Here is a 27,391-nt window from a genome sequence, read left to right as displayed (position 1 = left end):
GGCCAAACTCGGCCCTCCAGATGTTTTGGAACTACAACTCCCATCATCCCCAGCTAACAGGACCAGTGGTCAGGGATGATGGGAACTGTAGTCCTAAAACCAAGTTTCCCTATGCCTGGTCTTCCAGTTGATTGCAATCATCTCAATCACTTACTTCAAAAATGTTTTGCCGATAATTTAAATGTTTCTCTCTTCCCTCCCCCCGCCCCGGCCACCTGCCCGCTAACTGCTTTCAGGGTTTTACTCCAAAGAGGCAGGTTTTTCATTTTGTTCAGTAAATAAGTGTCTATTTGAGAGGCAGGGTGGTGTAGTGGCTAGAGTGCCAGGCTGTGACCTGGGAGAGACCCGAGTTCGAATCCCTACTTGGCCAGAAAGCTCGCTGGGTGTGGCCTTAGGGGCCAGCCACTGCCTCTCAACCTCTGGCCTCCCTTGCAGGATTGTTGAGGTGGTGGTTGAATGAGGACAGGGAGAACAATGTGGACCATGTTGAGTTCCTTGGAGAAAAACGGTGGCCTATAAATGCAATAATCAATCAATCAGTCAGTCTAGATTGAATAGTGCACATGTGGCCCTAGAAAGCCAAGGGTCCGGCTCAGCTCATCGATCCTGAATCTAGTCCACGGTTTCCCAAACTTGGGTCCCTGGCTGTTTTGGGACTACAACTCCCACCATCCCTAGCTAGCAGGGCAAAGTGGGTCAGGGACGATGGGAACTGTAGTCCCAAAACAGCCGGAGACCCACGTTTGGGAAACCCAGATCTAGTCTTATTAACGTGGATCCTAAACGGCAGTCTTGCCCGTGGCCTCCCCAGCCACTCTCCGGCGTCAGCGGGCAACAGATGCCCCACCCTTGCGGATCTGGTCCAGGAAGTGGCGGCCATGAACATAGAAGGCGGGAGAACGGGGTGTGCCCCAATACCACGCCTGCGGGCCTTTGGACAAGCCAATCAGGGGGAGAATCTAGACCATCGTCCTTGCATGCTGGCCCAAGCCGTGTCTCCGCACAGTCGCCCACAGTCAGGGAGACCTCAGAGGTTGTTTGAAAAGGAAAATGAAGGTGGTTTTTTTGGTCTATGCAGCTTGAAGGGGCCCAAATGACAAGGGATTATAGATGAGATGGAAGACCTCTGGGAAGGTGTAGATGATGATGATGATTATGATGATCAGACACGGAGCAATGGATCCAAACGACAAGAAAGAAGATTCCACCTAAACATTAGGAAGAACTTCCTGACAGCAAGAGCTGTTCGGCAGTGGAATTTGCTGCCAAGGAGTGTGGTGGAGTCTCCTTCTTTGGAGGTCTTTAAGCAGAGGCTTGACAACCATATGTCAGGAGTGCTCTGATGGTGTTTCCTGCTTGGCAGGGGGTTGGACTCCATGGCCCTTGTGGTCTCTTCCAACTCTTCTATGATTCTATGATGATCATGATGATTATTTACTTATACCCCTCCCCATCTGGCTGGGTTTCCCCAGCCACTCTGGGCGGCTCCCAACAGAATAATAATAATAATAATAATAATAATAATAATAAGCAATAAATCATCAAACATTAAAAACGTCCCTAAACAGGGCTGCCTTCAGATGTTTTTTAAAATGTGCTCCACTTTCCCTGCTTCGCAAAGCAAGAGCGTGGAGCCTTGGGCCCTCCAGTCACCGCTGGACTACAATTCCCACCAGCCTCGGCAAGCATAGGGGCGGCATCATAGAATGGCAGTTGGAAGAGACCCCCAAGGGGCATCTAGTCTAACCCTCTGCAAAGTCTAACCTCGCTGCTAAATGATGCTGGGAGGTGTAATCTGGCACACCCGCGACTAACAAAGAAGCAAGATCACCTCAGGTATATATGTGTAAATAAAACCATATGCCCTAAAGACATCGCTGTCTCCGCTGACCTTCCAAGGCAACTGGACCTTGGGCCCGGAACCCCGGGGGTCTCTCAGCTCTCAGAGATCGGGGGGGGGGCACATAAGAGCAGCAAGAGAAACAGAGGCACATTTCACAGATGTTTTAATGGAATCTCCACCCCACCAAGGAAAGGCTCTCAAGTGACCGACCGTCTCCCTGCGGTAAATGCACTTGAGGCAACGATTCACACATGACAGAATGAAGGGGTTATGTCTGAATGAGCAGGAGTGGATCTGCCCTTTGGAAGAACGTTGGTCCTCTCTGTGGGTCTGAAATGAGCGCGTTGTTAAGATTTCTTTCCAATCGTTTGAGATTTAACGCTCGATGGGCACCGAAGACTCTGCCCTAAGGTTCGGAAGAAACCTTCTGGAAGGGGGTCTCCGTGGGGTCGGCGATGAGAGGAGCCGGGCAAAGTTTGGAGTCTGTTAGAAACTAGGAATGCCAGGTCATAAGCCAACTCCAAACTTTTGCTGGATGCGGAAAGGATGCAAGAGGCAAGTTTTAAAAAGGAACTTTTAACAGCCTGGCTGTCTTTCCCCGCTTGGTTCCCTACTAAATGCTTTGGACTACAACTCCCATCATGCTGTGCTGGCTGGGAGCTGGTGGGAGTTGTAGTCCAAGATACCTCGGAGGGCACCAGGTTGCTGAAGGCTGGATGTAGCCCAGCCATAATGGATCACAACACATTCAACCACCTCCTTGTTTTCACAGTGGCAGAAAAACGGAAAAGAAGAGGTTGCCCAGCCCCTGGTGAGCTATATTCAACATGGTTGGTCACACGTGGTGCCCTGATTGGTCACATGCAGTGCCCTGGTGCCTGGCCTGAGGCGGCTGTCCCCTCCATACTTCAGGTAAGTTCAGGGATATGCGGACAAGCTCACCAGGAAACAAGTTCACACCTCACACATCAGCCAGGAAACTTCTTTTGACCTGTTCCGACCACCCAGCAAAGGACACTGAGCAATACCATTTCCATTCTGCATCAGGCACACAGGGCAACCCCTGAGGTCCCGTCAGGGCCCAACACCAGGAAGGCCCTGCCCATCCTCATACAACGCTTCTCCTCTGCGCCAACCACGAATGGCCACCCTCCAGATGTGTGGGAGTACAACTCCCATTAACTGGCACAGCTCAACACACCTGGAAGCTGATGGGAGTTGTAGTCCAAATCTTCCGGACGACTCCCAGGCTGCTTAATGTTGTGACTACTATTTGGGAGCCCCTATGCAAAGGACATGCTCTTGAACCAAGTCTGGGGTGGGGAAACTTGCAAAAGAGCAGCAGCTGAGTCCATGTTGTTGCCCTTTACCCAGACTTGGTATCCCAACACAGCATGGGTAGGCAAACTCAGGTCCAGGGGCCAGATCAGGCCCAATCGCCTTCTCAATCCGGCCCGCGGATGGTCCGGGAATCAGTTTGTTTTTACATTCATAGAATGTGTCCTTTTATTTAAAATGCATCTCTAGGTTATTTGTGGGGCCTGCCTGGTGTTTTCACAAGAGGAGAATGTGTGCTTTTATTCAAAATGCATCTCTGGGTTATTTGTGAGGCATAGGAATTTGTTCATCCCCCCCCCCCAAATATAATCCGGCCCCCCACAAGGTCTGAGGGACGGTGGACCGGCCCCCTGCTGATAAGGTTTGCTGACCCCTGTGGTGCAGCACTGGTGCAGCAGATCCCGCAGCAAGATCCCACTCTTGCAAAGCACAAACGCAAAGGAGGAGATTACAGTTGAGCAGAACAGACGGACGGATGGACAGACGGGACACACACAAACAAACACACACTCTTTGTCCTGGCCTGCAAGAAAAGCAAGTTTTGGCAACGATCCCCCCCCCCCGAGCCGGCGGTCCCTATCGCGCCTCCACCTTCAGAGCGGGTGCTGGCCCTTGCGGGGCGCCCTTCCTGTGCACCCGCTGGTGCTTGGTGAGGTGGTGCTTTTGGACGAAGCGCTTCCCGCACTCGGCGCAGGGGTAGGGCTTCTCCCCCGTGTGGTAGCGCTGGTGCCGGACCAGGTTGGGCTTCTGGCTGAAGCGCTTCCCGCACTCGCCGCACTGGTAAGGCCTCTCGCCGGTGTGGATCCGGCGGTGGATGGTGAGAGCCGACCACGACACGAAGCCTTTCCCGCACTCGTTGCAGATGTACTGCTTCTGTTCCGGGGCGGGGGGCTTGGGGAGCTCAGGCTTCCAGAAGACCCCCTTCTTCGTCTGCGAGAGAGCCAGCGGCCGAGTCCCCGGCTCGACGATCAGGACCGGCTGCCCGTCATCGCCCTGCGGCCCAGAGACCTCAGCGGGCCGGAAAAGTCCCTGCCCGCCGGCCACCAGCGATTCCACCACCGCCTCCAAGCTCTCCGGGTGTCCCAGAGCGAAGCGCCCTGCGCCCCGCTCCGCCAGGGCCTCGGATCCCGCGTGGCCGGCCCTCTGGTGCCCCGTGAGGCTCCCCTTGGTGGGGAAGGTCTGCCCGCAGGCGTGGCACTGGAAACCCTTCTCTGCCGCGTGGGTCCGCTGGTGCTTGAGCAGGTGCTGCTTTTGGGTGAAGCCTTTTCCACACTGGGCGCAGGCGTGAGGCCTCTCGCCACTGTGGTACCGGAGGTGGCGCAGGAGGTTGGGCTTCTGGGTGAAGCTCTTCCCGCACTGGGCACACGGGAAGGGCTTCTCGCCTGTGTGGATGCGCTGGTGGATGCTCAGCGACGACCACCAGGTGAAGCCTTTGCCACACTCGCTGCAGATGAACTTCTTCACCCCCCGACGCCGCCCCGTGGGCCGTGCTGCTGCCCAGCCCAGGCTGGCCCGCACCTCCTCCCGCTGCCTCGCCACCGTCTCCCGGTAGGCCTCCTTCAGCTCCTGGAAAACCAGCCGGCGCTGGCGGGCATGGACCCGGCGGTGGAGGCGCAGAACCGCCTTGTTGCTGAAGCTCCGCTGGCACTCGGGGCAGGCGCTTGGGCCCGGCCGCGCCCAGAAGTGGGTCCGCTGGTGCTTGGCCAGGTGCTGCTTCTGGCAGAAGCGGCGCTCGCACCTGGCGCACTGGAAGGGCCGCTCCCCGGTGTGGTGGCACAGGTGGCACAACAGGTTGGGCCTCTGGCTGAAGCGCCTCCCGCACACCTGGCACCCGAAGGGCTTCTCCCCGGTGTGGGTGCGCTGGTGGGTGTTCAGCGATGACCGCCAGGCAAAGCCTTTCCCACACTCCCCGCAGGTGAAGTCTCCCTCCGCGGCGCCCGTTCTCTGGGTCGCTTTGCCCTCCCCAACTCGGACGGCGCTGCGCAGCTCTTCACCCGCCAAGTCCGCCCTTCCTGCGCCATAGGTGCGCAAGCCCTTGCTTCCTCCGGAGTTGGGGTCGTCTTCTTCCTCCTCCTCCTCCGCTGGGGGCATCTTCTGGTTCCTCACGGCCAGTCGAGGGAAACTCCTTCTCCAGCTGGCGCACTGGAAAATGGCGCCTTTCACTGCCCGCTTCCTGTTGCTGGTTCCGTTTGGTTTCTTGGCCTCTTCTTCTGGGCAACTTCCCTCTTCCATATATCTGGTCGTGCAGAGGACTTCTGGAAGACAAAAGGGAAATAACAGAGCCTGAGGTTGGTGGTTGTCCTTTCAAAGGAATAAAAATACTGTAAAATAAAAAGGTAGTTGTAGTTTCCAGGTCACCTTCAAAGGTAGCCCCACGTAGAGCGCATTGCAGTAGTCCAAGCGGGAGATAACCAGAGCATGCACCACTCTGGCCAGAGTCTGCAGGCAGGGAGGGTCTCAGCCTGCGTACCAGATGGACCTGGTAGACAGCTGCCCTGGACACAGAATTGACCTGCGCCTCCATGGACAGCTGTGAGTCCAGAATGACTCCCAGGCTGCGCACCTGGTCCTTCAGGGGCACAGTTACCCCATTCAGGACCAGGGAGTCCTCCACACCCGCCTGCCCCCTGTCCCCCCAAAACAGTACTTGGGTTTCTAGAGACAGAGGTGTACCTGGAGAACCTCCAAGCTATGCACTTGCTCCTTCAGAGGGAGCGTGACCCCAATTAAAATGGGTAACTTGCCTCCCCAATGGGCATGGGGGCTCCCCACATCTCGGAGGACACCACAAACCTGAGCTGATGTTCCGGGACGCTTCGTTTTCTCCAGAATCTCTCTTACGCAGGAGGCCACCATTCTCTCTCCTCTCCTCCATCCTCTGAGAAGCCTGGAAAATGCAGGAACAGCCATTAATTTGGGAGGAAGAGGCAGCCCACCGTCTCCTGCGCAGTCGGGAGAAGCAACCGCAGAACATCATAAGCCAAGGAGGATTTCAAGGGAGAAATCAGCCAGCAACCGTCCTCCCCCAGGAGGTCCAGGATGCTGGGCTCTGAAACCCAGAACGCCACAAAGAACCGGAGTGGCAAAGTACAATGAGGAAGAGGACGGTAAATATAGGCCTGTTCCTTGGATGGACCACATCAGCTCTCATAGCAAATTCTCCCCCATGAACTTGTCCAATCCTCTTTTAAAGCTATCCAGGCTGGTGGCCATCATTGCCTCCTGTGGCAGGGAGTTCCACAGTTTAACGATGCACTGCATGAATAAGTCCTTCCTTTTCTATGTTCTGAATCTTCCAACATTCAGCTCCATTGCATGTCCACGAATGTTATGAGAGAGGGAGAACAACTTTCCTCTCTTTTTTAGTTTTTTATTTATACTTTTCAAATTTATACATTTCAAAAATTGACATCCTTCCCCCTCTCTTTTCTCTATCCACCTTCTCCTTGACAGGAGTAATTTTACAAACTTCTAGTATGTCGACTCTTCCTCACCTTTTCTCTAAACTCAAACCAAATGCTGCGCCCTTTCCTCACCGGAGAGTCGCTCCATCCCCTCAATCTATTTCTCTGCCCTTTCCTGAACACTTTCCCAACTCTATAACATCATTTTTGAGGCGAGGCAACCAGAACCGAACCCAGTGCTCCCAATGCAGCCACACCGTAGATATGTTTAACAGAATTACTATATTGGCAGTTTTAGTTTCAGTTCCTTTCTTTATGATCCTAATGTTAAAGGAACAGGAGTCTCTTGATTATCCAAAGATGGGAAGAATGTCCTGATTTCAACAACTCATTAATGGTGGAATATGATATGGAAAATTGCATTACATGAAAAACTTACCTGGTGGTACACCTATTTTTTTTGAAAGGCAAAACAAAGATAACCTCTTTTGTCTCTGTTTGGTGGGATTTAACGGAAGGAAGGAAGGAAGGAAGGAAGGAAGGAAGGAAGGAAGGAAGGAAAATGCATTTCCTCTTCCACAAATCTCTCAAGAAATTTGGAATAAGTAACATCAAAAAAACGAAGATCATGGCCACTGGTCCCATCACCTCCTGGCAAATAGAAGGGGAAGAAATGGAGGCAGTGAGAGATTTTACTTTCTTGGGCTCCATGATCACTGCAGATGGTGACAGCAGCCACGAAATTAAGAGACGCCTGCTTCTTGGGAGAAAAGTAATGACAAACCTAGACAGCATCTTAAAAAGCAGAGACATCACCTTGCCGACAAAGGTCCGTATAGTTAAAGCCATGGTTTTCCCAGTAGTGATGTGTGGAAGTGAGAGCTGGACCATAAAGAAGGCTGATTGCCAAAGAATGGATGCTTTTGAATTCTGGTGCTGGAGGAGACTCTTGAGAGTCCCATGGACTGCAAGAAGATCAAACCTCTCCATTCTGAAGGAAATCAGCCCTTATTTTATTTTATTTTATTTTATTTTATTTTTGGGTCTCTGGACCGTAATAAAGATTGATATATTCTTATTAGGGAAGGTTGGTGGTAGCGGTTGCTTAGCATGCAAAAGGTTCTGAGTTCGAATTCCTGTAGTGTGTCCAGGTTTGGGTGGGGTGTAGACTCCCCTGCCTGAAATGCTGCGGGTCAGAGGAGGCGGCCCTGAGCTAGGAGGACCCATACGGTCTGACTCTGTAGGCTGCTGCCAGCTGGGCACGACCTCCTCCGCCTCCTGCACAGGCAGGCAGCCCACACTCATCGGTGCCAGCTGAGCCCGGAGAGGAGGCTGCCCCTCCTGGATCTGGCAGCTGCTGCGAATCTGCAAATGCCCCAACCAAAGGAAGTCGCCGGAGGACCCGGGAGCCAAAGGCCGAGAGGACCCGCTTGGCTCGGCTGCGCGCCTGGGCATGGCAGGCTCCCTCCAGGCAGCCAGCAAAAGGCTCCGGGGGGTTTCTCCTTGGATCCCTCCCAACAGATCCCGGGATCCTGCTGGGATCCAGTGGATCTGCAGCGCTGAGAATGCCAGCCCCCCAAAAAAATGCTCCTACCTGGTGACTTGGGCTCTGCAAGGCAATCCCCGCCTTCTGCAACCAGCTGGCTCCTCTGTTTGCACTGGCCAAGAGAATGCAATGCCACCTTAAGCAGCTCCGGTGCAATGATTGGGCGCAGAGCCTGCCAATCTCATCCCTCCGCAGGGCGGGACTTCGCGCAGACGGCAGAAGCGAGAGAGAAAGGACGCCGGCGCGCAGGGAGCAGGAGGCGGCGCCTGGGATTGGCTGCGGCGCACAGCCGGGCCGGCGCCATTGGAGAAAGGGTGGGCCAATAGGAAGGTGGCTGGTGCAGCTCGCTCCGCCCCCTCCTCCGCAGGTCAAGGCTTAACCCCTGCGCGTCCAGCGGAAAGTGAAACTAAATAGAAGGAGCACAATCGCGAAAAGAAAAGGTGTAATAGATGATGATAGATAGATAGATAGATAGATAGATAGATAGATAGATAGATAGATAGATAGATAGATAGATGTTATTATTTTTAATAACTTTTAATAACTTTAAATATTATATTTAATAACTTTCAAAAATAGAATTGTGAAGTTGGGACCCCCAAGGGTCATCTAGTCCGACTCGCTGCAATGCTGGAATCACAACTAAGGAATCCCTGACAGGCGCCCCCGACCTTTGTTTAGAAACCCCCACAATGCTGTCTGTACGCCTGCATCCTTGAACCTTGGGGCCCCAGGTGTTGTGGGACTGAAATCCCCATCGTCCTCAGCCAGCATGACCAATGGTCAGAGCAATGGGAGTTTGACTCCAACCACATCTGGGGACTCGAGGCTGGAGAGCAATAGAGTCTGCACTGGCTGGCAGCAGCTCTCCGGGATCCAGGCAGGACTCTCTCCCAGGGACCGGACCTGGGACTTTCTGCCGCGCAAACAGATGTTCTCTGCCACTGAGCTAGGGCCCTTCTGGACCAACGGGGCTGGACTCCCTTCCGTCAGACCTTCAAGAGTGAGGGGTCTGCATCCCAGGAAGCCCCCTGCTCAGATCTTGCCTCTGCCATGAACTCAGACTCACAGGGCCTTGGGAGAGATCACCTTTTCTCAGCTGGCAGCTCCCATCTGCTTAGGTGAGGCTAAGAGGGCATTCTGCATTCTCATTTTGTATTTTCCTGATGTGAACTGTCCTGGGATCTTCAGGTGAAGGGCAGTAGTCTAATTAAATAATTAAATTAATAACGATGATGGTAATAATTATGTCTGGATGGAGAACCCGCAAACTCCAAAGTAGTCCGGGCTGATTTCTGTTGAAGATATGTGGGCTGGCACTGACATACACAACATCGGTGCTAAGTATTCTCACAATCAACCACTGCGCTACGCAGCATTCTTTAGCAGGAAGGCAACTGTGGGCTTCGTAAGAACGCTGGCATTAATGCGAAGAATAGTTATCGTACAGTGGTAGCTTGGTTCTCAAATGCCTTGGTACTCAAACAACTTGGAACTCAAACACTGCAAACCCGGAAGTAAGTGTTCCAGTTTGTGAACATTTTTCGGAAGCCGAACGTGCTCCTTTTTGAGAGTTACTGATGATTTGAGTGTTACGCTGAGGTCTGTTTGATTTTGCTATTTATTTTGCGGTTTTGTTTTTGCGGCTTTCTTGTTTTGTTTTTGTGACACCCAGTTCAGCTACTGATTGATTGTGTGACTGCAGTACCGTGTTTATTGCTTTCATTTTATGAATCAATGGCAAAAATCATGTTAAATTGCTGTTTTAGGGGTAGTTTTTAAAATCAGGTTACCAGACGTGCCTGTTTCCCGGGGACAGTCTCCGGATTTACCAATCTGTCCCTAGCAAAATCCATTGAAGTTGAGAAGTGTCCCCGCATTCATTGAAAAAAATCTGGTAACCTTATTTTAAAAGTCTGGAACGGATTAATCCATTTTGCATTACTTTCTATGGGAAAGCGCGCATTGGTTTTGGAACGCTTTGTTTTTGGAACGGACTTCCGGAACGGACTAAGTTTGAGAACCAAGGTACCGCTGTATTGGGAAGAAGGTTGCCTGTCCACAGACTTTTAGCGCCACCGTACAGATAAACTTGACCCACGGGAGTGATCCAGGTTATTGGGAATCTGTATGAAGAATGCTGTGTAACCTGGAAGCTCACATCCCCTCATTGCTGTATTTCCTCCTGTTAAAAAGAGGTCCTTCTGCCATTTCCATGGTGGGTTTGGGGGCATTCCCGTTAATTCAGAGATGGGGAACCTACAGCCCTCCAGATGTTGCTGGACTCTACAACTACACCTTGGAAAGAGCTTTTGGGAATTGCAATCCATTGCACCTGCAAGGCCCCCCGAGGTAATAATAATAAATCATTATTTCTACTCCGCCCATCTGGCTGGGTCTCCCCAGCCACTCTGGGTGGCTTCCAGCAAAGATTAAAAATAGATTAAAATGTCACACATTAAAAACCTCCCTAAACAGGGCTGCCTTCAGATGTCTTCTAAAAGTCAGATAGTTGTTGTTCTCTTTGACATCTGGTGGGAGGGCGTTCCACAGGACGGGTGCCACCACCGAGAAGGCCCTCTGCCTGGTTCCCTGTAACCTGGCTTCTCGCAGGGGGGGAACCGCCAGAAGGCCCTAGGTGCTGGACCTCAGTGTCCAGGGTGAACGACGGGGGTGGAGATGCTCCTTCAGGTATACAGGACCGAGACTGTTTAGGGCTTTCAAGGTCAGCACCAACACTTTGAATTGCGCTCAGAAACGTACTGGGAGCCAATGTAGGTCTTTCAGGACCAGTGTTATGTGGTCTTGGCAGCCACTCAGTCACCAATCTAGCTGCCGCATTCTGGATTAGTTGCAGTTTCTGGGTCACCTTCAAAGGTAGCCCCACATAGAGCACATTGCAGTAGTCCAGATGTTTGCTGGACTCCCAGCAGCTCCACAACATCTGACCACGCTGGAAGGAGCTGGTGGGAATTGCAGTCCATTGCATCTGCAAGGCCCCCCGAGGTGGTTTTAATTCAACTGGTTTTGGGAAGAAGGCGAGAGGCCACGTGGCCACAGTCGACACACTGCAAGGAGCTGTGTTTTTAAAATTAACATCTACCGCTTTATTTGTTTTAAAAGAGTATACAATAGGAAACCGCTTGAAAATGAAATTGGCTTGTGTCTAAAACAGGGCACCTAGAAAGGGCAGTGTTACTACCTTGCATTATTTTCTTAAAGTTAGCATTAGGAGTTTAGGATGTGGTCTCCTTGTCCACAAGTCTTGCACACACGCACACACACACGACCCAATCCCATAGCCTGCCCTGGGTATAAATAATGCCGAATTAAGCAAATAGATGCAGAGAAGGTTTCCCCCCTTGCTCCATTTGCATGCGGTGCTGCAGAAGCCGAAGGTAAAAAGTTGAAGGAGGCTTTGAGGACAGAGGTAGGACAACAGGATTGGAAGGCAGGCGAGAGGAACAGGTCACCATGCAAGACCGGCCGGCAGCTCCTCCTCCGCGTGGATTTTGAACCTTGTGCAGAGACGACTCACACATCTTCGGATCGTGTCTCGCCAGCAATGAGGACTAGCCACCTGCTTATTTTCTAAAAAATTAAGCTGCAATCCTAAAAGGGGAAAAACCAAACCAAAAGAATCTTGCCTGCTTCTGCGCGGAATTTCCCCCAAAGTCACGACAAGACAGGCCTGCTTCTAATTATTTTAAAAATCTATCATGCTGTGTCAGTTGTGGATGAGAGTCCGTTTTCTCGCTCCCTCGCTCTCTGTCCACAGGCACATCCCTGCCCCAAATTCTGCCGTTCACGGAAACCGTCCGTCTGCAAAGAAGCAGCAAAGGTCCGGATTTTTTATTTTCTTTTTAGAGCTCAGGCTGGCTTTTGTTGGCTGCAGGGCCTCTGCAGTCCCTTGACTCTCGTAGTTAATCTGCGGAACTCCCTCCCTCAGGAGACAGCAACGGTCACCAATCTAGATGGCTTTAAAAGGGGATTAGACAAATTCTTGGAGGAGGAGGAGAGAGCCAGGATAGTTCTGCTGCACCTCCACTGAGGGCTCCGTCTCCTCCTCCGTGAATCTCTCCCCAAGCATTTAGTGGCCATCGCTGCCGGAAACGGCAGGAGGGCTTCTTATGGAGGTCTATTATGACAGCGGAACCTCCATGCCCAGGGGCAGTCTATCTCTGCATAACCAGATACTGTGGTACCTCGGGTTAAGTACTTAATTTGTTCCGGAGGTCTGTTCTTAACCTGAAACTGTTCTTAACCTGAGGTACCACTTTAGCTAATGGGGCCTCCTGCTGCCGCTGTGCAATTTCTGTTCTCATCCTGAAGCAAAGTTCTTAACCCGAGGTAATATTTCTGGGTTAGCGGAGTCTGTAACCTGAAGCGTCTGTAACCCGAGGTACCACTGTAATGGGGGACAACAATTAGAGGAAGTTGCTGCCCTCTGGTTCCGCTTGCTGGTTCCCCTTTGGGGCATCTGGTCAGCCGCTGTGAGAACGGGATTCTGCGCTAGATGGGCCGTTGGCTTGATCCAGTACGCTTCTCTTATCTTCTAACGTTCCCAAGTCTTCCGCTCTCGATCTCAGTCTGCTTACTGCCCCTGCGGAAGACACCGAGCAAAGGAAGCCCTCCAATTCGAACTCAGCCCCCGGGACCACAGAGCCGAGCTCCACCCCCTCCCCAGAGTCAGATCCATTTCAGTGGAGATAGCGGGGACCGAGGCTGCAAATCCTGCGCCCCACCTCTGAACCGGGGACCCCTGCTCCCTTTTAAGCCACACGCTCCGTTCTCCATCAGAAAGAAGAGTGTGTCGCCAAACATGTGCAGAGTGCATTTCCTCGGCAGCCTCTCCAGGACAGCAGGAAAGGCCTTAGGGATGGCGACTCTTTTTCCAGAAACGAAAGTCTGGGGGGGTCCCTCCTGCCTTGTTTGATTTCTCAGGACGGGCAAAGTTTGCCAAAGCAAAATTCTGAGGTTGAAGCAGGGCGGGGGCAGCGAGAGGAGAGGACCTCTTTCCGGTGGGAAATCTGCAGACTCCCCAAGGGACGGAAAGGCACAGCAGCCTTTGCCCAGTTCACGCGGCCGCAGGGAAACGTGGTTGTGCTGTAGATCTGGAGTGTTGGGACACCCCAGGGGTCATCCAGCCCAACCCCGCTGCAGTTCATGAACCGCCCCAAATGGAAACACGGGTGCACCATAGAACTGTAGTGTTGGAAGGGGCACCCCGGAGGTCATCCAGCCCAACCCCGCTGCAATGCAGGAACGATTCCCAGGCAGGCAGGCAGGGAGGGCGGAGGGCCAAGAGGCAGCGGCCAGCCCAACTATGGAGGAACAGGCCCCAAAGGCCTAGTTTGGCGGAGGCGGCGGGGGCGGCTGGATCTGCCTCACCACATAGCCCTGTCGGAGGCTGACGCCCGTCTCTCCGGGGGCGGGCACGTTCCTGTGGCTCCTCTGGTGGGCGCGCATGTTGGAGCCCTGGCTGAAGACCCTGGGGCAGAGCGGGCAGGCGTAGGGCTTCTCCCCCGTGTGCAGGCGCTCGTGAGACACCAGGTTGGACTTCTGCGAGAAGCGCTTGGGGCAGCGGCTGCAGGCGTAGGGCTTCTCGCCCGTGTGGATGCGGATGTGGGCCACCAGGTAGGGCTTGCAGCGGAACTGCTTGGCGCAGACGGGACACACAAAGGGGCGCTCGGCCATCGCTGCGGGAGGCGGAGGCAGCACGCCGGGCAGCGGCGGCAGAGGTGTGTCGCCCTGCGCACAGGCCAGGCGGGCATCGGTCGGCCCCAGCGGCACCGGCGGCTGCGGCAGGGGCCGGCGGAAGGCGTCCAGCCCGAGGGCGTCCGCCGCGGTGCGCGGGTTCTGGAAGGCGTCTCCTCCGTCGAAGGTGTCCAGCGGGTGGCTGGGCGGCAGGGGCTCCCTGGTGTGGATCTTCTGGTGGGAGATGAGGTTGGGCTTGTGGCGGAAGCTCTTGCCGCACTGGGCGCACACGTAGGGCTTCTCGCCGGTGTGGATATGCTGGTGCGACGCCAGGTAGGCCTTGCTGCCGAAGGACTTGCCGCACTCCTGGCACTGGTAGCGGCGCTCGCCCGTGTGCACCTGCCGGTGCGCCAGCAGGTTGGGCTTGTGGCGGAAGCTCTTGCCGCACTGGGCGCAGGCGTAAGGGCGGTCGCCCGACAGCTGCGCCAGGGCCCCCGCTTTGGGCACGGAGCCGGCGATGCCCTCGGCCGCCATGTGCGCCATCTGGTGCGTCACCAGCTCCTCCCAGCCGTGGAAGCTCCAGCCGCACTGGTCGCAGATGAACTCCCCGTTGCCGGGCAGGCCGGGCGCCTGGTGGCCGGGCAAGGGCTGGGGGCCGTAGCCCAGCGACCAGGGGTTGAAGCCGTGCGTCAGAGGAGACTGCTGGTGCAGAGCCATCTCCGGCCAGAAGGGCAGGGTGCCCTCGCCCTGGCTGCAAGGGAACGGGCTGGGGCTGGCACCCGGCTGGCCTTCCTGGGGCACGGCGAGCTCCGGCGCCTGGGGGGCCCTCCCCGCGCTCTGGGGGCCCGGCCGGGGCCACTTGCGGATGTGCAGGCGCCGGTGGGCGGTCAGTGCCAGGCGGCCCAGGAAACGGCGCTGGCACTTGGGGCACTTGAAAGGCTTCTCCCGCTTGGGGGTCTTCGACCGGTCTGCAGGGGCCCGGTCGGCCCCCGAGGGGCCCCGCGTGGCCTGCGACGCCCCTCTCTTGGGGCCCTTCTTGGTGGCCCGAGGGCGGGGGGTCTTTGCCGAGTCTGGACCGGGTCCCTCGGAGGCCACTGGGGTGTCCGGCGCCTTTTGGGGCTGCGTCTCGATCACGTCAGCTGCAGGAAGGAAACAGGAAAGAGGGGAAATATGGGCATTAATCTGGACACCTCCATAGGGGACACTTACATTGTTCCATCGCCTGGTCTTCTCTAAAAGCAGAAGGCACACCCTCCAAGTGCCCCTATTTTCCAGGGACATTCCTGAGTTTCAAATTTGATGCCAGAATGTCCCGCTTTGTCTGAAAGGGTAAAGGGACCCCTGACCGTTAGGTCCAGTTGTGGACGACTCTGAGGTTGCGGCGCTCATCTCGCTTTATTGGCCAAGGGAGCCGGCGTACAGCTTCCGGGTCATGTGGCCAGCAGGACTAAGCCGCTTCTGGCGAACCAGAGCAGCGCACGGAAACGCCGTTTACCTTTCCACCGGAGCGGTACCTATTTATCTACTTGCACTTTGACGTGCTTTCGAACTGCTAGGTGGGCAGGAGCAGGGACCGAGCAACGGGAACTCACCCTGTTGCAGGGATTCGAACCGCCGACCTTCTGATCGGCAAGCCCAAGAGGCTCTGTGGTTTATGCCTTATTAAATCCAAAACTATAATTCAGAAACAATGGGAATGCTTAAATGAATATTTATACAAGCAGGGCTCAAATACAAAAGTTTGGTTGTGCTTAGAATAACCTTGTGAAAAATATAGAGAACATAAAGATTTGACTGATTATGAAAGAACCCAAGGAAGCGAAATGATTGAAGAACAGAAGCAAAGGCGAGCAAGATTACTGAGAGACGTGCGGTGAACGCGGTGGAAGTCTTTTATAATATTTTAACTAGGATTTATATATTGTAATGTTTGACGCATGAATTTGGTAATATTATTGGTTATGAAAAGGTTTTTTTCTTTTCCTTTATCTTTTGTCTTTTTTTTTTTAGTTTGTATTTTGGAAAACATGTATATAAATGTCTTTACAGTGTTATGTATTATTCTTTGTTTCTCTTTCTTTTTCTTTTCTTGTAAAATTCAATAAAAAAAATTTTAAAAGAGGCTCTGCGGTTTAGACCACAGCGCCGGATGTCCCTATTTTCATTGGAGAAATGTTGGAGGGTATGGAGTTATCCGACCCCCGAGCCAAGGAGATAAGGAAGTATACAGCTTTTAGAAGACATTTTAAGGCAGCCCTGTATAGGGAAGTTTTTAAATGTTTAATGCATTATTATTTTTTTATATGTGTTGGAAGCTGCCCAGAGTGGCTTGCGCAACCCAGGCAGATGGGTGGGGTACAAATAATGATATTGTTGTTGTTGTTGAGTAGGACATCCCTACATTGAGTAGGAATGTTGGAGGGGATGAGAAGGGGAGTTCTTTACGTGGATCAGGCCCAAGGGGATCCATGCCCTGGAAGCCACAGGGGGTTTGGCATGGGTGTGGCTAGGAGTTTTGTTATAATACTAATTAATAATAATTTATTATCTATACCCCGCCCATCTGGCTGAGTTTCCCCAGCCACTCTGGGCGGCTCCTGACAGAATGAAAAGCACATTAAAACCTAAAACATTAAAAACTTCCCTAAACAGGGCTGCCTTCAGATGTCTTCCGAAAGTCAGATAGTTGTTTATTTCCTTGACATCTGATGGGAGAACGGGCAGGCTCTCAGCCTGGTTAGGGGGACAGAACCTCAGTTTGCTATGATTTTTATTGATTTTTATTGATTGGGGGTGGCAGCTGCCCCTCGCTGCCCCTGGGCTACGCCCCTGGGGAGCAGTGCAGCAGTAAAACTGCCAGCACTTTTGCAAAGCTAAGCAGGCTCTGGCCTGGTTTCAAATTGGATGGGAAACCATGTGCTGAGATGGCTGCTTTACAGGACTAGAGAACCCTCAGTCTCTCTTCCAGATCGACAGTTCTATTATTCTATGAGGTGCTCAAAACAGATAAAACAAAGTCCTCCTTCACACAGCACAGCTTTAATCTGCGGAACTCGCTGCTACAGGATGCAGGGCTGGCCGCCAAGCCTGGTGGTTTTAAAAGCGGGTGAGACAAATTCATGGCCATTGATGGCTCTTAGCCAGGACGGCTCTGCTCTGCCTCCGCATCTGGGGAGAGCGGCTCCTGGGTTCGAATCCTGATGGTTCCCCGCAGGCATCTGGTTGTCCACTCAGAGAACAGGGGGCTGGACTAGGTGGGCCATTGGCTCGATCCTGCAGGCACCTCTTATGTCCTTAAACTCACAAACCGGACCTGAGCAGAACAGCCACGCCCTCCCCACTTGTGAATCGCAGCCACCATTATTCCGGAAGCAATATTTGGCCCCTGGGGCTACTAGGAGACATCAATCACCCTCTCCGCCATGAATTAATCCCACCCTCTTTTTTAAAACCACCCAAGGGGGTGCCGTCATTACATCTTGTGGGGAGTGAATGTCAAATTTTAGCTACGCGCTGAGTGTAGAAAAAAAGTCATTTCTTTTGATTTGCCCTGAATCTTGCAGCATTCAGCTTGCACTGCCTGCCCCAAGTGTTGCTACGACTGCAGAATAACTCTTCTCTGTCCCCTTTATTCATGCTGTGCATAACTTTATACACCTCTCTCAGGTTTAGGGCCGGTGCTTTCTTTAGGGCAGGCACCCCCAAACTCGGCCCTCCAGGTGCTTTGGGACTACAACTCCCATCACTCCTAGCTAACGGGACCAGTGGTCAGGGATGATGGGAGTTGTAGTCCCAAAACATCTGGACTGACTGAAAGAGTCCGCGAACAGAAGGAGGAGGAGTACCAGGAAGAATGGAAGAAATTTAAAGACTATTTAGCCAAATATGTCAAGATAACTTAATTGGAAAAGCTTGCAAATTCTAGATAGGCTTAGGATTTAAGTATGTAAGGATAGGATTTAAGATGTTTAAAGCTAAATTAGAAAGAATGAAAGAAAGAAGTTAAGTGATTAAGTTAATTTTTTGAGAAAATTGATTTTGGAAAACTGTTAAAATGATACATAATGAAATTCAACCAAGGGGATTTGAGGAAGTCACTTAATAATGTTACCAAGATTCAAACAGGATGTGTGTTTGTTTGTGTGTTTTAAAATTTTTGGAAAATTAATAAAACATTTTGAAAAAACAAAAGAAAACAGTTGGAGGGCCAAGTTTTGCAATGCCTGCTTTGGGGCAACTGGGCAGCTGCGGAGGGGTGCAGTTTTATGCAGATTAACTTTCGTTATATCTTACAAATTCCCGATAATGTATATCAGGCTCTACTCCCTGAGCTGCAATGGGACAGCCTGCCCTGATTCCTTGCTGGAGCCCTCCCTGCCCCACTCTTAAAATCATCCTTCTTAGAATTCTTAGTGCTGTGGAGTTGGAAGGGACCCGAGGGTCATCTAGTCCAACCCCCTGGAATGCAAAATTATTTTTGCCCAACATGGGGCTCAAACCCACAACCCTGAGATTAGGAGTCTCATGCTCTTACCTGGGGAGCCGGCGTTTCCCGCAGAGGGTGGGGGGTCTGCAGCAGGGTGGGGCGCCTCTCCCCGCACCAGCCGGGAGAGCAGTTCAGGGATAGAGAGCAGGCATTCTGCAAAGGACAGAAGCAGAGGCGGGGGGTTAGTTGGGGGGGGTAGAAGAACATAAAAGAGCCCCCCCCCTCCACAATGGCCAAGCAGGACCTGAGGGCAGCAATGTTCTCCAACTGCTGTTCCCCCATTATCTGGTTATTCAGAGGTAGACTGCTCCTGGGTATTGAGGTTCTGCTATCGTAATAAGACCTCCATTAGAAGACCCCTCCTGGATCAGGGCCTCCCAGAAACCCTCCAGCCAGACGGGAGCAGAAGAGCAATTCTCCCCTCCTGGGGTTTCCCACCAGCTGGAATTCGGAAGCATCTCTGTCTCCTACTGTGAAGGCAGAGCGCAGCCATCCTGGCTGGTATAGAATAATAATTTATTATTTATACCTGCCCATCTGGCTGATTTTCCCCAGCCACTCTGGGCGGCTTCCAACTGAATATTAAAAACAATACAGCATTAAATATTAAAAACTTCCCTAAACAGAGAAGTGTCTTTTAAAGAGAAGATAGCTCTTCAGATGTCTTTTAAAGAGAAGATAGCTGCTTATTTCCTTCACATCTGAGGGCTTTCCACAGGGCGGGCGCCACCACCGAGAAGGCCCTCTGCCTGGTTCCCTGTAACCTCACTTCTCACAATAACGGAACCGCCAGAAGGCCCTTGGCACTGGATCTCAGTGTCCGGGCTGAACGATGGGGGTGGAGATGCTCCTTCAGGTATACTGGACCAAGGCCGTTTAGGGCTTTCAAGTTCAGCACCAACACTTTGAATTGTGCTCGGAAACGTACTGGGAGCCAATGCAGATCTCTCAGGCCCGGTGTTATGTGGTCCCGGCGGCCACTCCATCGCCCGCTCCTCCTCCATGAATTTGCCTAATCCCCTTTTCAAGCCATCTAGCTTGGTGGCCATCCCTGTGGCAGGGAGTTCCATAGTTTAACTCTGTGCTGTGTGAAGAAGGGCTTCGAAAACCTCTCCTGAATCTCCCAACCTTCAGCTCCCTTGGATGCCCCGGAGTTCTGGCTTTAGGAGAGAGGAGGAAAAACTTCACCCCTCTTCTATCGCGTCTGCTTTTCCTCACCTTTTCCCTAAACTAGAAAGTCAGGCCCACTGGCCCATCTAGCACAGTATTGTCTGCACTGGCTTGCAGCTGCTCCTCTGGTCTTTCAGGCAAGGAGCCTTCTCAGCCCTAACTGGCGAGAGGATGGAAGCTGGGATCTTCTGAGCTGCAGCCCTTCCTATTGAAATGAGCAAGAGGTTCTAAGTCCTCATGTCTCAGAATCCCCAACCTCTGCTTAAAAACCTCCAACAAAGCAGAGCCTGCTGCCCTTCCCTGGGAGTCTGTCCCCCCGTCGAACAGCTCTCTCTGTCCGGACGTCATAGAATTGGAAGGGACCTCAGGGGTCATCTAGTCCAACCCCCTTTCAAAGCAGGAATTGCTACGTCTAAGGTCGGTAGTTTGCGCCCGGCTGTGGGCAGGACTCCTGCACTGTATTGGGTTGGACTAGATGACACTGAGGGTCCCTTCCAACTCTACAATTCTGTGATTCTATCTCTGGCATTTTCCCTTCCTCATGTTGACTCTCCTTTTGGGCCATTTGAACACCACCACCCTCTCTCTGGCCAGCTCCACCCCCCCCCCAAAAAAACCCCCCAGTATATACGTCAAGTTTACCCAGCGAGGAGACCAGCTCGTAATTCTCTGCCATTACGTCTTGGTACAGCTCCTTCTGCCATTCTGCCAGCTGTGCCCACTCCTCGCGCGAGAAATAGACCACCACGTCCTCAAAGGCCACGGGCACCTGCAACGAGGAGAAGCCCCCTCTCTCAGCACCGCAGAATCCGACCCTGTTTAGGGAAGACCGCCGCCACCACCGAATCCTGTCCTGGAGGAAGGACTGCGTATTCCGGGAGCCGCAGAGGCCACCGATTGCGGCCCTTTCTCGCCCAAGGACAGCCTGCCTGCGAACCGGGTTTCCTAGCCCTGCCTGGGGACAGGGTCTGGGGCGTTCTGCATGCAGGGCAACTGTCCTGCCACAGAGCCGCTTCTCCTGCACGGAGCCAGGGGGCATCGTCTAAGCTCAGCGCTGCCTCTCTCCCCCTTTTGGGGGGGGCGTTTTGGGCCAGGGGGTGGGCATTTCCAGTCCTACCTGGCGATGCCACCGGGGAGGGAGCCTTCTGCATAGAAAGCGTAGCTCTGCCACAAAGCCCCGTCCCCGTCACCCCGGCAGCTGTGTGGCACGCAAGTGGCCCCCCGGGACCGCCTTGACCTTGTGGACAAACAAAAGGTGTCTGTGGTGGCTGCAGGGCGGGGGGCACACCTGTCACAGTGCCCAGCGCGGGGAGGGTTCCAAAGTCTTTCCCAATATTTCTCTGCTATTTCCCCAGCTGATTTTTCCCCCTCTGGTGGTGGCCCTTTCTCAGACCATCAACAATAATATTCGAGCAGAACCTGCACTGGCCTTTGGGGAATTAACTCTGACCTTTGGGGGGGGTAGTTTCTGATATTTTGGGGGAGAAATATGCCAGGAAGACCCCTCCGCCTCTTCTCCCCAGCTCCCTCCTCTGCCCTGGCCTGCCTGCAGGTTACGCCACCGTCAAGCACCCGATTCCTTCGAAGATGGTGGCGTGGGTCGATGGGGGGGGGGGTTCCCATCTTTACCCAGAAGGGAAATGAAATCCGTGGTTTCGGGGCGCAGCCTCCCAGCCTGGAACGGTGGGAGTGAGAAATAAGGGGGTCTCCGCTTCCGAACGACCCCCTTGGGTCTCCTTTCACCCGAACGCGGATCCATCCATCACCCGTGAAGTTTGACGGGAAGATCGGGGTCCCGGGGGCTGCATTTGCGCCCCTCTCCGGAGCACCCTAAATCTGGGGCCGAGCAGCGCAGCTCGGGGGTCCTTTTCAGCTCTGCTCCCGGTGCCAAAAGCGCATTGAGGCGGGTGTTTCCTCCGTAGGAAAAGCAGGAAGTCTGGGGGGTGGGGGTCCCCCCTCGCGTGCCTTTTAAGAACCCCCAAAGCAGCCTTTAATAGCTGCGGGTGGGGGCTGGCAGCGGCTCAAGAGGCACGGAGAGGGGGGGGCCTTTCCTTTCGCTGTAATTTGATATTCTCCCTGCAGGAGGAGGCGCATTCGGATCCTGCACCCCCCCCCGCTCCCCCAGCCCCTTTTGCAGGAGGGTCCTTGTTGTGAGGTTGGGGGGGGGAGATCAGCCTCCCCCCCCCCCCAGATGCTGAGGTCTCTCCAGGGCCTACCTGAGCCAGGCTCCCTCCGGCCATCCTCCAGAGCTTCCTTGGCAGCCGCCGGGGCGGGAGGGGGGCCGCGCCTTCTCCCCCTCCAAAAGCCCCCCAGCTGTCAGGGAGGAGGGCGGGGCGGGGGGGGGCGCGGAGAGGCCAGCTGCGGTGCGCGCCCCGGTCCGGCTCGCCTCCTTCCTCCGCCTCTGCCCTCCGCCTGTCAGGTTTGCCGGCTGCTCTTTTGTTAGCCTTTGAAGATTTACGCTCCGGCGCTGCACGCTGGGAAGTGTAGTTCCTCCGCCAGAGGAGATGGCAGCCTCGCCTGCAAGAGCCGGGGGGGGCGGGGGGGGGGATCCCAGGGATGGGGAGCCGGCGCGGACTCCCCGGAGGCGCGCCTGCGCCTGGGCGCAAGGGAAAGCCTTCTCCGCTTCGTGCGCAAAGAAAACCTTCTCCGCCTCCGCTTCTTCGACTTGCTCAGCGCAGCCAGATGCACAGAGAGAGAGAGAAAACTTTATTCGCATTAGCCAATGGCCACAGCAACAGTAAAACATCACAGTATACGCAGAAAAGGAAATTTAATAATAATAATAATAATAATAATAATAATAATAATAATAATAATAATAATAATTTATTTATACCCCGCCCATCTGGCTGAGTTTCCCCAGCCACTCTGGGCGGCTCCCAATCAAGTCTTAAAAACAGTACAGCGTTAAATATTAAAAACTTCCCTGAACAGGGCTGCCTTCAGATGTCTTTTAAAGATAGGATAGCTGCTTATTCACATCTGAAGGGTTCCACAGGGTGGGTGCCACTACCAAGAAGGCCCTCTGTCTGGTAGCTTTGCTTCTCGCAGGGGGGGAACCACCAGAAGGCCCTCGGAGCTGGACCTCAGTGTCCGTGTAGAACGATGGGGGAGGAGACGCTCCTTCAGGTCTACTGGGCGAGGCCGTTTAGGGCTTTAAAGGTCAACTCCAACACTTTGAATTGTGCTCAGAAACATACTGGGAGCCAATGTGGGTCTTTCAGGACCAGTGTTATGTGGTCCCAGCGGCCGCCCCCCGTCACCAGTCTAGCTGCCGCATTCTGGATTAATTGCAGTTAATCTTCAAAGGTAGCCCCAAATTTGATATAAGAGCACAATTTAAAGTCCTGAATCAGCCGCCAGTTAGTGGCCCTTATTCTGATTGCCCCTGCTAGGAACCTATACAGTGGTACCTCAGGTTACATATGCTTCAGGTTACCGACGCTTCAGGTTACAGACTCCGCTAACCCAGAAATAGTACCTTGGGTTAAGAACTTTACTTCAGAATGAGAACAGAAATCGTGGTCTGGCGGCGCGGCGGCAGCAGGAGGCCCCATTAGCTAAAGTGGTGCTTCAGGTTAAGAACAGTTTCAGGTTAAGAACGGACCTCTGGAACGAATTAAGTTCTTAACCCGATGTACCACTGTAATAATATAATGATAATAATTTTTTATTTATACCTCGCCCTTCCCAGTTCAAAAACCGGGCTCAGGGCGGCTAACAACAAATTTAAAACACTTTAAAACAATTATAAAAGCAGCATAAAATACAGTATAAAAACATGAATAACAACAAAATTCCAAAATCAATTTAGGGGAAATAAGCATTAGATAATCCCCAGGGCTAGCTGGCTGAATTAGTCCTATTTGGGCCAGCGAAGAGGCCAGGGGAGAATTAGCTGTGGGGTCTCAGAGCGGGTGATCTTCATAAAAGGGGAGGGGGAGGGAAAAGAAGGGAAATAAAAGATCAGGCTGGATTCAAATTAAAGGCCAGGCGGAATAGCTGTCTTACAGGCCCAACGGAATCCTGCAGGGCCCTAGTCTCGTGGGACAGAGCATTCCACCAGGTCGGAGCCATCACTGAGAAGGCCCTGGCCCTGGTGGAGGATAGTCTGACTTCCTTAGGGCCTGGGACCTCTAAACTATGGTTATTCATGGACCTTAAGGTCCTTTGCGGGGCAGACCAGGAGAGGCGGTCCCATATGCAGTACTACAGTATACGCAGAAAAGGAAATTTGATATAAAAGCACAATTTAAAGTCCTGAATCAACTGTCAGTTAGTGGCCCTTATTCTGCTTGCCCCTGCTATGAACCTAGTAACCTTTGCTGTTATCTGTTCATTTTGATCTGATAGAAGAAAGGACATTGTGGCTGAGCACCCAGGAATGGTTAGTGCGAGTGGAGTGATGATCTCGTTCCTCAGGGCTTTGTAGAGGGTGCAAGACAGGAGGGCGCTGCTTTGGTGCTACCATCTCCACAGGGGCAAGGAGATAAGTAACTACACAGTCAAACCTTGGTGTTTTTACATGAATGGAATGTGTCCTTTTATTTAAAATGCATCTCTGGGTTATTTGTGGGGCATAGGAATTCGTTCATTATTATTTTTGTCAAAATATAGTCCAGCCCCCCGCAAGGTCTGAGGGACCGTGGACTGGCCCACGGCTGAAAAAGTTTGCTGACTCCTGATGTATGCCACCACTGCGGCCCATGTTTGGTAGCCCCCAAATGGAAAACGAGTTTGGATTTGGATTTGATATCCGCTTTATCACTACCCAAAGGAGTCTCAAAGCGGCCAACATTCTCCTTTCCCTTCCTCCCCCAGGTGAGTGGGGCTGAGAGACTTCAGAGAAGTGGGACTGGCCCAAGTGTGACTCCTCTGCATGTGGACGAGCGGGGAAGCGAACCCGGTTCCCCAGATTACGAGTCCACTGCTCTTAACCACTACACCACACTGGCTCTCTTCGGTTGAGTGAGGTCTCAAACAAAGAAGAATGGCAACTTAAACTGATGGAATATGCGCAGCTTGTGGACCTAACATACAGAATAAGAGAACAAGAAGAACATATGTTTAAAGAAGATTGGGAAATACTTATTGAATATATGGGGGGAAATTGTGTACACCTGAAAACGTGGGCAGCACTAAGATAAATTCAACAGTGTAAATAAGTTTTGATGGATGCAATAATGGAATACTGAATGGTTTATATAAAACATGCAGGGATTTATACTATGCTAAATGAACCGTGGAAAGAGAAGAGGGAAGTCATTGATATTTTAAGGTTGTCTAAATGAATATTCCAAATTGTAAAACAGAAAATTTAATAAAAATTATTTTTAAAAGGGAAAAAAGAAAACTTGGTCTGGGCTCTATCAAATGAGGCATCCCAGTTGCTGCTCCGAGAAATAGGTGGAGGACGGGCAAGGAAGAGGCGACACAATTGAGGATTACGTTATGCATGGCACAAAGTGGGTAGTTTTTCACCCTCCCTGGTGATGTGGGAACTTGAATCCAATGAAGCTGGAAGAGTCAGGACAGATAGAAGTTCTTCATGCAGCACATAAACTATAAACAGCACGGTCTTGTAGAAAGGTTGAAGCTTACTGGGAAATGATATATAAGGATTTGAAAAGGATGTTTAAAATAACTTTTGTAAAAAAGAAAAAAACAGAAGCTTTTCTTTTGGGAATTCTAGGGAGAGAACTACCTAAACTTGTATAGAAATTTGTTTATGTCTGCTACTACAGCAGCAAGAATTTTGCTTGCCCAAAAATGGAAAGAAGTCCCAGCAAAGTTCTTCCACCTAAACATTAGTTCTTCCACCTCAACATTAGGAAGAACTTCCTGACAGTAAGAGCTGTTCGACAGTGGAATTTGCTGCCAAGGAGTGTGGTGGAGTCTCCTTCTTTGGAGGTCTTTAAGCAGAGGCTTGACAACCATATGTCAGGAGTGCTCTGATGGTGTTTCCTGCTTGGCAGGGGGTTGGACTCGATGGCCCTTGTGGTCTCTTCCAACTCTATGATTCTATGATTCAAAGGAAGAATGGATATAAAAACTTATGGAATATGCAGAAATGGCGAAACTTACCGGAAGAAGTCAAGATAACAAACTTTTTATGAAAGAATGGAAATGGTTTATTGAATATTTACAGATAAATTGTAAACAGATAAAAACACCAGCAGGATTATTGTTAACAACCTGCAGTTTTATAAGAGTATATATTTAAAGTGGATGAATAAATGAGCAAATTAAGTTGATTTGGATATGCAGAAGGTATTAAAAATAAATTTAAGTTTTGAAATGTTAAGGTGATTGTAAATTTGAAGAAATTTGATGAAACATATTAATCTGAAAAGTATAATAAAAAACAAAAAACATGTAAACGGCGTTTCCGTGCGCTCTGGATTCCGTCACAAATGTCCCGTTGCTCCAGAAGCGCTTTAGTCCTGCTGACCACGACCCAGAAAGCTGTCTGCGGACAAACGCCGGCTCCCTCGGCCTGAAAGCGAGACGAGCGCCGCAACCCCAGAGTCGCCTTTGACTGGACTTAACCATCCAGGGGTCCTTTACCTTACTATCTAGTTCAACTGTGGAACTCCCTCCCACAAGAGACAGTGAGGCCAATCGAGATGGCTTTAAAAATGAAGAGAAATTCAGGGAGGAGAGGGCTATCGATGGCTCCTAGCCACAATGGCTATGCGCTGCCGCCACAGACGGACGCAGCAATGCTTGTGAATCCCGGTTGTAGGAAACCCCAGGAGGGAATAATTGCTCTAGTGATCAAATCCTGCTTGTGGCATCTGGTTGGCCACTGTGACGCCAGAAAAATGCTGGATTAGATGGGTATTTGGCTTTATCCAGCAAAGTTCAGATCCCACATCAGAAGCCATAAATCACCAGGCCATAAATGCAGAGTGAAGCAGCCCCATGTAGCAGCCACCCTTGGGGGGGGGGGGAAGCATTGAAAAACACCTTATTCACTTTATGAAATGGATCGCTACACACAAGGAGACACAGGAAGCATCGCTCCCATTTTAAAGCTTTTCTGCCTGTGGGAAGGATGCTTCAAATCAACGTTCAAGGGCTATTCTGATTCCCACGCAGAGATTAAATCTCTGTGGGGGGAAAGGAAACTCGATTTTCCTCTCGGTGGGCAGCCACTGAAAAGCTCTATCAGCCAAGCCAGCAGCAACACACCTCCCCAAAATGTAATCCAGGAAACCACCTCGGAAATAGCAGATCCAAAGGAAATTTATTATTATTATTATTATTATTATTATTATTATTATTATTATTAAATCAAGGTCTCAGGAACTCCCAGGACTTTTCCGAGCTCATCCACCCAGATTCCTGGACTTGCATCTCTTGACATTTTCTTCCCAAGATGGGGCAGCCGCCTACGTCCATGAAGACCCCCTTCTCTGCCTAGGTAGAATGTCCCATCTTCTTCCCAGCAGAGAGGCAATGAGGCCAAGTGGTTTGAGGGTCAGGCTAGGACCTGGGAGAGACCATGGTTCAAATCCCCAGTCGGGGATGAAGGTCGCAGAATGTGGACTCAGGCCATTCACCAACTCCCAGCCTAATTTACCTTGCAAGGGATTGTTAAAGGGATTCAAGGAGCAGGTGGAGAAGTGTGTACACAACTTGGAGCTCCTTAGAGGAAAAGGTGGGGTGTGAATGCAGTAAACAATTTCCTGGGAGACCCTCGTCTCCTATCGGAGCATTTGAGGCATGCAGGTTACCGAGGCACTGCCATACTTTGAGGGAAATTGCACCTGGGTGTTCCTCAAAGCTCTTGGAGAAAGGGCCACCCTAGCCTAAAAATCAGTGGCCTCTTCTTTTTACGTTACACCAAATAGCAAATAAGGTTTTTTCTGCTGCTCCCGGGGGGGGGGGGGGAGAACCCAAAC

The 27,391-nt window shown here is 52.0% G+C and overlaps 3 protein-coding genes across 5 annotated transcripts in view; all 3 read right to left on the bottom strand.

The window, feature by feature from the left end:
• Window positions 1-27,391, bottom strand: part of LOC310660977 (uncharacterized protein) — a 776,342-nt gene that overhangs the window by 516,670 nt on the left and 232,281 nt on the right. The window lies entirely within an intron of this gene.
• Window positions 1,990-8,260, bottom strand: ZNF775 (zinc finger protein 775). The gene is made up of 3 exons (XM_083406697.1): window positions 8,180-8,260; window positions 5,975-6,068; window positions 1,990-5,436 (listed from the first exon to the last, which is right to left on the bottom strand). Exons 2-3 carry the CDS (start codon window positions 6,054-6,056, stop codon window positions 3,758-3,760), a joined length of 1,761 nt encoding a protein of 586 aa, XP_083262823.1. The 5' UTR covers window positions 6,057-6,068; window positions 8,180-8,260; the 3' UTR covers window positions 1,990-3,757.
• On the bottom strand, window positions 11,215-22,099 carry REPIN1 (replication initiator 1). 2 transcript variants are annotated; one of them, XM_083405692.1, is made up of 5 exons: window positions 21,701-21,907; window positions 20,602-20,721; window positions 20,127-20,253; window positions 18,363-18,467; window positions 11,215-14,967 (listed from the first exon to the last, which is right to left on the bottom strand). In XM_083405692.1, the coding sequence occupies exons 3-5, from the start codon at window positions 20,158-20,160 to the stop codon at window positions 13,481-13,483; spliced, it is 1,626 nt and encodes a 541-aa protein (XP_083261818.1). In that variant the 5' UTR covers window positions 20,161-20,253; window positions 20,602-20,721; window positions 21,701-21,907; the 3' UTR covers window positions 11,215-13,480. The 2 variants fall into 2 exon arrangements, with proteins under 2 accessions (XP_083261818.1, XP_083261817.1); XM_083405691.1 differs by lacking the exon at window positions 20,602-20,721 and having other exon boundaries at window positions 21,701-22,099.

This window comes from Podarcis tiliguerta (assembly GCF_965153285.1).
Source record: "Podarcis tiliguerta genome assembly, chromosome: 12".
In the NCBI taxonomy this organism is placed as follows: domain Eukaryota; kingdom Metazoa; phylum Chordata; class Lepidosauria; order Squamata; family Lacertidae; genus Podarcis; species Podarcis tiliguerta.
Note: the sequence above shows the minus strand (reverse complement) of the source record. Positions and strands in the feature narration are given on the sequence as shown.